This window comes from Schistocerca americana, chromosome X, assembly GCF_021461395.2.
Source record: "Schistocerca americana isolate TAMUIC-IGC-003095 chromosome X, iqSchAmer2.1, whole genome shotgun sequence".
Lineage (NCBI taxonomy): Eukaryota > Metazoa > Arthropoda > Insecta > Orthoptera > Acrididae > Schistocerca > Schistocerca americana.
Genome location: NC_060130.1, coordinates 371,173,391 through 371,186,469, shown reverse-complemented (window position 1 = coordinate 371,186,469; position 13,079 = coordinate 371,173,391). Strand labels below are relative to the sequence as shown.

The 13,079-nt window shown below is 38.6% G+C and overlaps 1 protein-coding gene across 1 annotated transcript in view; it reads left to right on the top strand.

Annotated features, from left to right (window-relative positions):
• Positions 1-2,201: 2,201 nt before the first annotated feature.
• LOC124555086 (EH domain-containing protein 3-like) overlaps positions 2,202-13,079 on the top strand; it is a 41,476-nt gene continuing 30,598 nt past the window's right edge. The window contains exons 1-2 of the mRNA XM_047128880.1: positions 2,202-3,145; positions 12,929-13,037. Of these exons, the coding sequence (XP_046984836.1) occupies positions 2,343-3,145; positions 12,929-13,037 (912 nt within the window). The 5' untranslated portion in view covers positions 2,202-2,342. The remainder of the gene's footprint in view (positions 3,146-12,928; positions 13,038-13,079) is intronic.

Genomic DNA, 13,079 nt, shown 5'->3' with positions numbered 1-13,079 from the left:
TTACTTTGCTTCTGTTGGCTCCAGTGTAAACAATCAGCTTAAAAATCATAATTACAAATTCAGAGGAACAACAGTGTAAGGAAATGTATTTTTGATGCCAACATCTAAAGAAGAAATAATTAACAGAGCATAAAGAATTCCCATGCAGCAGGATATGATGGTCTTAGTCTGGACGCTCTTAAGACATGTATACATAAAATTGCATCAACTTTATCAACAGTTACCAACTTTCATATGGAAGATGGTCTGTTTCCAGATGTGTTGAAAATTGCAGGAGTTTGTGCCTATTTTTTTAAAAAGGAAACAGAAATCTAGTAGAAAATTTTCGATCCATTTCTGTTCTTCCAATAATATCCAAAAACTTCGAGAAATTAATATACATAAAAATCTGGAACTTCCTGGTATCGAAAAAAGTGATTTCTAAGGGGCAGTATGGGTTTGTCAAGGGGTCGTACACAATTACAGCAACATCCAACTTAATCGAAGGTGTCACTCAAGCAATAGATAATAAAGAACATGTATGTGGCATCTTTCTAGGCTTACAAAAAGCATTTGACTGTGTTGATACGACCATATTGTTGGACAAACTGTGGAACTATGGCATTTGGAGCACAGCCCATAATCTGATGATATCCTACTTGACAAATAGGAAGCAGTTTGTGTCTATTAGCACTACAGAGGGAGCATACAAATCAAACACCACTAACATAAATTGTGGTATTCCACGGGGGTCAATATTAGGACCACTTCTTTTTATTATTTATGTTAATGATATTCAGTCCATAACAAACCATGCTACAGCTATCTCATATGCAGATGATACCACGTTAATATGTCGCAATCCAAGCTATTCGCAGCTCGAAGTGGAATCCAATACCGCAGCAGGTTTAGTTATGCAGTATTGTAATGAAATCAAACTAAAATTAAACACAAATAAATCTGTCTATATTGAATTTGATCTTGAGAGGCAAAAAACTCACGAAAACGAAATTTTAATAGGTGACAAATACATTAAAAACCAAAACCCGACCAAATTTCTTGGCCTGACACTTGATGCAGAGTTAAACTGGTGTGATCATGTAACTGATATTTGCAAAAAGCTGTGTACTACCAAATATGTCCTAAGAAAACTGACACCTTTTTGCAACATCACCACTCTGAGGCAAATACATTTTGCACTATTTGAATCCCATCTAAGCTATGGGATAGAGGTATGGGGATCCAGCAGTGAAGGTAATATGAAAAGTGTACTTATCTTACAAAAGAAGGCACTTAGATTTATGGGGAAAAAATGTGCCAGGGAGTTCTGCGGAAATTTGTTTAAAGAATTTAAAATACTAACTGTTCATAACCTGCATGTACTGAAGATAGTCATTATGGCAGTAAACAGTAACAAAACACCTAATAAAGAAATACACGATCACAACACTAGAGGTAGAGAGAGACCCCACAACATTTCTCATAGAACAACACTTTATGAGAAAAGCCCCCACTATGCAGGCATAAAACTACTGAATTGCTTCCATCCTAATGTCTCCAAATTGCCCATTACAAAACTAAAAAAGAAATTAAAATTAGGGCTTCTAAACAAACCAGTATATTCAATAGATGAGTTCCTAGATTTAGTACACTCGTATGATGGAAGACCATCTGTCTAAAAATATATGTAATCTCAGATCTTAAACTGTGTCACAGACTGTAGATTCCTTAATCTAAGTGTTGCAATAACAAATTGTTTTTATGTATAGTCCATATATGTAACATTGTTCTCTCACCCAAATTTAGGAAAAGTTGTGTAGATAAAAATGCCAGGCAATAGTAGGTAACTCTTGTAAGTAAGGCTCTGTTCCAGAACACTGGAACAAAAAAAAACCTTTTTTTTAATCAGTTGATTTTCGATCAAAATAAATAAATAAATTCACCCGAAAACTTATCCTCATTTGTAATTCATTTATACAAGTAAACAAATTCGTTTGTCGACTCCCAAATGGTTCATTTTTATTGTTACATCTGTCACGTAATCGTTAAATTATTTATCGATACCGATTGTGGAACGTAGAACCACAACTGTCTCAGCAAATTGTATTACCTCCATGGTCTTTAAGTTGGACCGAAATTTGTTTATTAAATAAAGTCTTTGAATCTTCTGTCACTGACAGAGATCGATCGATATGTGTGTATATCGACATCTATTGAGTCGTCAACACATTATGAGAGGAACGCCCAGTCGTAACTGTGAAGAAAGTTGTGAATCTGAGTTGGAGCTTAGTTGCGCTTGCGCAGAGGTTGCAGTGTGTTGAGTGAGTGCTAAGTGAGGGAAACAGGCTCCTAGAAATCTAAAAATGTTTAGTTGGTTGAGCAAAGATGAAAACAAGAAGGGACCAGAACTTTTTGAAAGTGTTGTGGAAGGTCTTAAAAAAATATACAAAACAAAGTTATTGCCACTAGAGGAATTCTACGATTTTCATGAGTTCCATTCGCCGAAATTAGAAGATCCAGATTTTGATGCGAAGCCCATGATTTTATTGGTGGGCCAGTATTCTACCGGTAAGACAACATTTATTCGATATTTATTGGAACAGGATTTTCCAGGTATTCGGATAGGACCTGAACCAACAACTGACAGGTTTATAGCTGTCATGTATGCTGATAATGACGGAGTCATACCTGGAAATGCATTAGTTGTGGACCCGAAAAAACAGTTTAAACCTCTAACAAAATTTGGAAATATGTTCCTAAACCGGTTCCAGTGTTCACTGGTAAATACGCCTGTGCTTAAAGGAATATCCATTGTTGACACGCCAGGAATATTATCCGGTGAGAAACAACGTGTGGATAGGGGCTACGATTTTACTGGCGTGTTAGAATGGTTTGCAGAAAGAGTTGACAGAATCATATTGTTGTTTGATGCCCATAAGCTTGATATATCTGATGAATTCAGAAGATCGATTGAAGCCCTTAGAGGACATGACGATAAAATTCGTATCGTTCTTAATAAGGCAGACATGATAGATCATCAACAGCTTATGAGAGTTTATGGAGCGTTAATGTGGTCTTTAGGTAAAGTACTCCAAACACCGGAAGTAGCAAGAGTCTATATTGGATCTTTCTGGGATCAGCCATTGCGGTACGACGTAAATAGAAGGTAAGTTAGTTATGTTGTGCTTTTGTTTTGCTATTGATAAAACTATTCTTGGGATAAGATGCTTTCACAATCGTATTTGTGTAGGCTCTGGAGCCACGCCCCCCTCATAGTTCTACAATGACCACAGTTTATTGGCGTGAATATTTCATATTGTATATTGCATTTCACTCTTCTCCCTCCCCCCTCCAGACAGATTAACGGAAGTATTTGATACCATTTTACCAGCACCCAAACAAAATTGCACATGTCAACGTTACCTAGGTGTCGTGCTGTACTGAAGATTAGTGCCTCATGACAGATATTTCTTATTCACATTAGTTGGCTTCACCAACTCACAACCAAATTGTCAACTTCCAACTTAATTTCGACATCAGGCTGTGCTACATATCAGTCTGTCGGCATATCCTACATTCCAAAAAGTAAAACAGGTGTGAATTAAATATTGTAAGTGTTGTGTTTTATTACTATGTGCCCGCACCACTTCATCATTGTTAGCGTACGAAACTGATATAAGATATCGGTGGATTCGGTTGACCTCTCCAAACTAATACCTTCAAAAAAGACTTCCCTACCCCTACATCTAGTGGAATCATAGACGTTTACTACATAACTCTTACTGAATAATGCAGAATCTCCAGTGGATGACATGTATTACTGGCAATAGCAACAAAATATCAAATTTGTAGTGGTGAAATTAGCTGATTGCTAAGAGTGTTTACAAATAAAATGAAGTGTACACTGAAAAATATTGTCCTCCTAGGAGTGTTTAAAGATATTAACACATTATTAGTCACCTGCTTAGTGTGCCTTTTACAGTTTCTGAGTGATTGAATCCCCATATTTCTGCACACAATTAGAAAAACTGAAGAACACACTTACATAACTAATATTCTTTAACATCATGATGAATCACACATAATGCAACATTTTGAGCCTGTGAGGAAATGAAGATAAATAGTGAAGACCCAGTAATGAATTAAAGGTTTTAGCAAGGAGTACTTCTTGACAAAGTTGCCACAGCTACCCTACTTAGCCACTCTGTCCTAAAAGCATCTAAAATTCTCATGTTAGATACCTGTTCCATGGATATTTACAATAAATTTTATGTGGGATGTGTAAGCTAAACATATATGAAAAATATATTTATGTGGGTACAAGTGAGCCATTTACAGGGTTTTCTTATGTTAAAAGGACTAATTATTTCTACTTGGGAATTTTTCTTTGGCACTGTAGATTTATATAAGGAGCTTCTAAGGAGAAATATCCTTCATCTACATTTGAAAACGCTTCTGCTATCTGCCAGACATTTTATTTTCGTGGGTATGTTGTCAGTCTTACAGCTTCATATTTCACTCTTTTCTATGTCAAAGTTTGTGGATAATATTCTGAGCTGCATAGAGATTTTACCTGTCAAGTGGACATGTGTTAACCCCACACACAATTCTTTTGTGCAATGAATACATTTTTCCTAAGTGGGTAGTTGTCCCAGAGTATTATACCAAAAGCTATCAGTGAATCAAAATATGTTGACTTACTGATTCCAATGTCTGCAAAGTTGCCAATTATTCTTTTGCTAGCCGAACTTAAAAAGGTAAGTAGGTCTACTATATGGTTTTTCCTGTAGTAGTTTTCATTAGTAGGCTATGTGTGCAAGTAAGAACTTGAGAACTTCTTGCTGTATTTATTATTTCTTGTTCGTATACTGTTATAGGAGGTGAGATATTTATGACTGTACAAAACTAGATTAGCTGGGTTGCTTTGGATTTGAAAGCTAGCCCCGAACAGTCAGTAATTTTCACGAAAAGCACTGTTAACTGTTTTCTCTGTAGATGTTTTTTGCTCAGCTTCACTGCAATGCTTATTGAAAAACTACCACCAAAGCACTGATACAGTCTTTGTACAGAGTGAAACTTATCTCTGGATGTTACAGCTAAAGATACTTTCATACATTTACCATCTTCTTCCACTATCTTGTAATGTGACCAACTGCTGGTACATATGAGTGCCATGCAGCTAGAAATGCTGAGACTTAGTTCCGTTTTGTAAGAAAGGAGGTGAAGGTGTAATGATTATATGGTCCTCATAAGTAAACATGGGCGTACTCAGCAAGGCGCCCGGGGGGGGGGGGGGGGGGGGGGGGGGGGTTGGCTGCCTCCCCTCCTCCCAGACGATACTCACAGTTTGTCACTAGTTTGCTGTTTTATTTAATAAGAATTGCTGCATGTTTTCTCGGATTGTACAAGTGCATTCTTTTATTTAAAATGTTTATTAAAAGCAGTTTTTCGCTGGGTTTACTGTTTTATTCAATAAGAAGTGCTGTATGTTGTCTCGAGTCCTTGTTTCCTGAGACTAGTATGACCTGCCCCCCCCCCCCCCCCCCCCCCCCCCCCCCGTTCAGATCCTGGGTACGCCCATGTAAGTAAAGGAAAGGAAGGTGATTTAAAACAATCAGCAGTGGTATAGACTGAAAAGTGGTACAAGAACGAACCAAAAGCTAGAAGGAAAAACAGTAGTGAAAAGACCAGAGGAAAATATTTACAATTTGAGTTTCATTTTTACTTCCTCATTTCCATTTAGGCTTCTTGTGGTGGCATCCTTGTGTAAAATCCTCTCTGCGTGCATACTGTCAGTCTAAGATCTTTATTTAAATGAGTGCAGTTTCCACCATCCAGCTTCAAAGTGTTTTGTCATTAGCATTTTGTTATACAGAGCACAGACAATTTCAGGCTATGGTCATCTGTTATCTGAATTAGAACACCTTAAGAACGTTTTCAGAGAAACCAGATTATAACTGCTTTCAGTGCTAAACTTGGGCGCAAACCCATCCAGACAATAGAAGAATGTAAATCTACAGCACATTTTCGATTTGTTTAGTGACCTGGAGCAGTATTGGGCTTATATTAAGTCAATATGGATTAGACTAGTATTCCAACCTCCACAGAAATTGAGAGCTTGCTGTAGCCAGAAAAACAGCCTTGATCTGAGAGTACCTGTTTACAATATGCCATGTGAATGTGGCAAAAATTAATGCATGTAAACAATCCTTACTATAACAGTGTGTTGTGCTGAACATAGATGACATATCTAGTACAGAAATGTTGGAGACTTGGTGACAGCAGAACACAGCCTTATGGAAGTGCAGAAGGCCAGCTTTAAGAATACTAAGACCCTCTTTCACTCATAGCCTTACTGGCACTCAGTAGTAAAAGCACCAGTAGAACTTTGTATATACACCAACATTTTAACAACCCATGGTTATAATTTTGGTGGTGATTGGAGGTGAGAGCTTAAGTCAGGGCATCTTCAAATAAATAAGACCAAAAATGTAATTTTTAATGGAATAGGTGACGCTGGAGGGTGGTTTACACTCCCCTTCCACCTCTGAGTCGTGGCGTGGAGGCAACAACTAGGCCTACTACCAAATTGCCGCACCCTACATTTGCTCATTCAAATTCCTCCCTCCAGGTGACTTCACCCTGGCAATACAAATTAGAATACGGAGTGATGTCACCTGACCAGTGACAAGTTTGGAAACTACCATAAAAGGGGCATACTTTGTTCCTGACAGTCATCCCCTGACTAAGAAGATTGTGATTATTTTTGAATGCTTTAGTTTTAATCCAGATTTGTCTAGGCTGTACGCCAAGAAGATAGTATAAAAACTTTCTCAGTGTTAATTGTATTCCATTTTCAATACCTAGATTGCAATACATACCTAAAATAGTAAAATCTTTAAACTGAAAATTGAAGTAAGATATTGAATCAAAAAGTGTGTGTCCATTTTCAGCCATGACAGTACATATAAAAAGCAATCAAAATACAGGCAGTATTCACCAACACCGTTGCTGTTTTTTTTTTTAGTGTGGTGGTGTAGACAGTGGTTTCATATCACCATTGGAAATGATCAGAAACATTTCAGTGGATTAAACTTGGGGTAACCACTGAGTCATGGCTGAACTACGTGGTGCATGCTTAATCATTTCATGTGTGTGTGGCTGGCTGGTCAACAGTGTTTTGTGGCTGGCTGTGTCATGGAGGAGAAATGCATTCTCCTGGGGAATTGTCAGCATTGATAGTGACACTGTGTTATGAAACAAGGCAGGCGTGGTGATTGTTAATCGAAGGTCATAAGAATAAAATTACACGTGTAATGGCATTTGATGGGTTTTCCTCATGGCAAGTGAATAGACACTACTGCAGTGAAATCTGGTTGCCATGATGTCATTTCTGGCAACAATACTACACAAGAACGTTTTACTCTCCTTGGTGGAAGTGGCAAATGTTGCCTTGATGTCACTATACTTCTGGCTGTATGTGCACGTCATCAAGGTTGAGAATACCGGCCCCATTCATGGAGTTTGAATGAAGCTCACAATGTGCAGTATTGCCCCGAGAACAGATAGTGGTTCTTAGTTGAGTGAAAGGCTTGAACCAGAGACTCCAAAGCTTCTGTAACAAGCTATGCTATGACTTCTTAGACCTGTGCCATACGGTTGAGAGTTGTAGAGGCCCCGCAAGTGGGTTAGGTGTGCACCAGTTAGGTGTGCACTATACATCAGAGGCAGCTACCCAGGTAGCTGCTTGTGTGTGGGATCCATACAAGGCTTTTTAGATTAGGGCAGTCTCCATCCAGTCCAGATGACGATGTCTATAGGAGACCCAGAAGAATAAACAGAAGACCCAAAGAAATGCTCCACACTTGTGGAAGTTTTAAAATCCTAGATTACTGGAAACCTTTGGTCAAACGAGTCCCAATCTCAGGTAGTAAGAACAGATGGTAAGGTTAGTATGTGGTGCACACCCCATGAAGCCATGTACCCAAATTGCCAACAAGGCAGTGTGCAAGCTGGTGGTGTCTCCATAATAGTTACGCTGTGTTTACGTGGAATGGGCTGGGTCCTATGGCCTAACTGAACTGATCATGAACTGGAAATGCTTATGTTCGGTTACTTACCGACCATGTGCAGCCATTATAGACTTCGTGTTCCCAAATGACAAAGGAATTTTTGTGGATGATAGTGCACCAGGCCACAATTGTTCAAAAATGGTTTGAAGACCAGTGTGGACAATTTGAGCAAATGGTTTGGCCACTCAGATTGCCCGACATGAATCCCATCAAACATTTATGGGACATAATTGAGATTTAAGTTCATACAAAGGCCTGCACCAGCAACTCTTTTTTCAATTATGGAAGGCTGTAGAGGCAACATGGCTCAGTATTTGTGCAGGGGACTTCTAATAACTTGTTGAGCCTTTGCAACATCGTTGCTACACTTCACTGGGCAAAAAGGTGGACCAACCTGTTGTTAGAAGGTATTCCGTGACTTTGTCACCTCATTGTAATACTAGACACAGAAAGCTGGCTAAAACCTGAAGTTGACAGTAGTGAGATCTTGGGGAACATTTAAGCATATACTGAAAAGATAAGGAAATGGAGGTAATATATTTGTCACAGCAGACAAAAAAACTGAAATCCACTTAGGTAGATATTGAAGCTGCATGTGAGACTGTTCAAATAAGACACAGTATAAAGGGTTGGCATGAAATTATAATATGATTAACCACCAGACTCGCCTCCTGATGTAACTGAAAACTGTAAAGGAAACCTGTGGTTGATCATGTATGAATAGAGAAGTATGTAGTAGAAGGGTTCATGATGGGAGAAATCCTTCATGGTATACAGTCACTGTAAAACAAAACTAAGGGCTACAGGTGGAGAGATGCTGAATGAAACTTGTTTGGCAATAAAGAGAGCAATGATTGGAGCCTTCAGTGACTGCAATAGCAGAATAGTGTTGAAAGATCTTTCACAAAATCCAAAGAAAATTTGGTTGTATGTAAAGTATGTTAGTGTAACCAAAGTCCATGTCCAGTCACTCATGGACAAGACAGGAACTAAAACAGAAAGTAGCAGAGAAAAAGTAGAAATGCTTAACTTTGTTTTCAAATGTCCTTCTACAAAGAAAAACGCAGGAGTATTGCTCCAGTTTAATCATCATACCGCTGGAAAGATGAGTGAAATATACAAGGTGGTCCATTGATAGTGACTGGGCCAAATATCTTGCGAAATAAGCATCAAACGAAAAAACTACAAAGAACAAAACTCTTCTAGCTTGAAGGGGGAAACCAGATGGTGCTATGGTTGACCCGCTAGATGGCACTGCCATAGGTCAAAAGGATTTCAACTGTTTTTTAAAATGGGAACCCCCATTTTTTTATTACATATTCGTGTAGTACGTAAAGCAATATGAATGTTTTAGTTGGACCACTTTTGGCTTTGTGATAGATGGCGCTGTAATAGTCACAAACGTATAAGTACATGGTATCACGTAACATTCCGCCAGTGCGGATGGTATTTGCTTTGTGATACATTACCAATGTTAAAATGGACCGTTTACCAATTGTGGAAAAGGACAATATCATGTTGATGTATGGTTATTGTGATCAAAATGTCCAAAGGAGGTGTGCTATGTATGCTGCTCAGTATCCTGGACGACATCATCCAAGTGTCCGGACTGTTCGCCTGATAGTTACGTTAATTAAGGAAACAGGAAGTGTTCAGCCACATGTCAAACGTCAACCACGACCTGCAACAAATGATGATGCCCAAGTAGGTGTTTTAGCTGCTGTCGCTGCTAATCCGCACATCAGTAGCAGACAAATTGTGCGAGAATCAGGAATCTCAAAAACGTCGGTGTTGAGAATGCTACATCAACATCGATTGCACCCATACCATATTTCTATACACCAGGAATTGCATGGTGATGACTTTGAATGTCATGTACAGTTCTGACACTGGGCACAAGAGAAATTATGGGATGATGACAGATTTTTTGCACGCGTTCTATTTAGCGACGAAGCATCATTCACCAATGGTAACATAAACTGGCATAATATGCACTATTGGGCAATGGAAAATCCACGATGGCTGCGACAAGTGGAACATCAGGGACCTTGGTGGGTTAATGTATGGTGTGGCATTATGGGAGGAAGGATAATTGGCCCCCATTTTATCGATGGCAATCTAAATGGTGCAATGTATGCTGATTTCCTACATAATGTTCTACCGATGTTTTACTGCGTGACAGAATGGCGATGTACTTCCAACATGATGGATGTCCGGCACATAGTTCGCGTGCGGTTGAAGCAGTATGGAATAACATATTTCATGACAAGTGGATTGGTCGTTGAAGCACCATACCATGGCCTGCACGTTCACCGGATCTGATGTCCCTGGATTTCTTTCTGTGGGGAAAGTTGAAGAATATTTGCTGTCGTGATCCACTGACAATGCCTGACAACATGCGTCAGCGCATTGTCAATGCATGTGCAAACATTACGGAAGGCGAACTACTCACTGTTGAGGTTGACGGACATAATTTTGAGCATTTATTGCATTAATGTGGTATTTACAGGTAATCACGCTGTAACAGCATGCATTCTCAGAAATGATAAGTTCACAAAGGTACATGTATCACATTGGAAGAACCGAAATAAAATTTTCAAACGTACCTACGTTCTGTATTTTAATTTAAATAACCTACATGTTACCAACTGTTCGTCTAAAATTGTGAGCCATATGTTTGTGGCTATTACAGCACCATCTATCACAAGGCAAAAAAAGTGGTCCGACTAAAACATTCATATTTCTTTACGTACTACACGAATATGTAATAAAAAATTGGGGTCGTTATTTTTAAAAAACGCAGTTGATACACGTTTACCTATGGCAGCACCATCTAGCGGGCCAACTGTAGTGCCATCTGGTTTCCCCTTCAAGCTAGACAAGTTTCGTTCTTTGTAGTTTTTTCGTTTGACGCTTATTTCGTGAGATATTTGGCCCAGTCACGATCAGTGGACCACCCTGTATACTAGTGTCAGTGGCATGGAGAAACAGCTGAAATACTTAAAATTGGACAAAGCTGCAGTAGCTGTAATAAAGAACAGGTGACACCAGTCTATAATAAGGATAGCAGAAGTGCTCCACAAAACTATCATCCAACATCTCTTTCTCTTAGAACATATTCTGAGTTCAAACATCATAAGGTATCTTAAGCAGAATCTCCTCCTTCATGCCAACCACCATGGATTTTGAAAATGTAAAGCATGTGAAATCCAACTCTCATTTTTCTCACATGACATCCTGAAAGCTCAAGGCAATCAGGTAGATGCAGTAGTTTTTGACTCAGTGCCACACCTACGCTTATTATCTCAAGTATGACCGTATGGGGTGTCAGGTGAAATTTGTGACTGGTTTGAAGATTTCTGGTAGGGAGGACACAGCATGTTACCATGGATTGGAGAGTCATTGGACGATGTAGAACTAACTTCAGGTGTACCCCAGGAAAGTGCGTTTGATCCCATGCTGTTCATGTTGTATATTAATGACCTCGTGAACAATATTAATAGTAACCTCTGATTTTTCGCAGATGATGCAGTTATCTTCAGTGAAGTACACACTAAATGAAGCTGCACAAATATTCAGTCAGACCTTTATAATATTTAAAAATGGTGCAAAAATTGGCAACTTGCTTTAAATATTCAAAAATGTAAAATTATGCACTACAAAAAAAACATAATATCTTATTAATATAATACCAGTGAGTCACAGCTGGAACTGAAAAACTCAAATACCTGAGTGTAACACTTAGTAGGGACATGAATGGAACAATCACATAGGCTCAGTCATGGGTAAAGCATGTAGCAGACTGTAGTTTATTGGCAGAATACTTGGGAAATGCAGTCATTCTACAAAGGAGATAGCTTAAAAGTCACTTGTGCAAATCATCCTAAAATATTCCTCAAGTGTGTGGAATCCGTACCAAATAGAACTAACTAGGGCATATGGAACATACACAGAGAATGGCAGCACGAATGGTCATAGATTTGTTTGATCCATGGGAGAGTGTCGCAGAGGTGTTGAAAGAACTGGACTGGCAGGCTCTTGAAGACAGACAGAAACTGTCCCGAAAAAGTCTACTGGTAAAGTTTGAAGAACTGGCTTTAAATGAGGAGTCTAGAAATATACAACCATCCCCTACATATTGCTCCCATAGAGATCATGAGAACAAGATTCCAGTAATTACAACACACAAGGAGGCATTTAAACAATCATTCTTCCTGTACTCCATATGTGAATGGAACAGGAAAACGTCTTAATAACTGGTACAGTGGGACACATCCTGTGTTGTGCACATCAGTGGTTCACATTATGTAGGTGTAGATGGAATAAAAAATCTGACTTGAAACCTCCCTGTACATAAAGGAATTATAAACAATGTCATATGAAATGATCCATCAAATGTATATACAGACTGCTTTTACCATTATATGCATCAAAGCATTGTTATTTCATGTCAACAGCGTACACTGTCACCTTAACCTCTTATTGTAATTAATTTTTCCTTAGCATTAGTGAACTCTCAGAACCACCACTGTTCACTTGTAAAAGGTGCACTTGTTTGTATGGTGGCTACGTATCCCAAAAGATTTTGTTTGGCTGCTTGAGTAATAGAAAATGAATTAGATTTTGCTGCTCATACAAAGTGTACATATTAAGCACACAACCACTAACAGTGCTGCCATACAACAGAATCAGCTAAACTTTACTGCTGGGCTTTCCAGGACTTTTGTTACATTGAAAGTATTACCATGCTACTCAATCATACAAATCATTTTGATGGAAATAAATGTAGGTGCAACTTTATTTCCCTTTGTATAAATTTCTTCGCTGTCTGTCAATATGCTGACAATATTTGACTTTGTGATTCATGAAAATTTCAGATTGTTTGAAGATGAAGAACAAGATTTATTCCGGGATTTACAGTCTTTGCCAAGAAATGCTGCACTGAGAAAGCTGAATGATCTTATCAAGAGAGCTCGTTTGGCCAAGGTAGTTCTTCGACTTATATCATTCTGTTTTTGTACCGTTCTT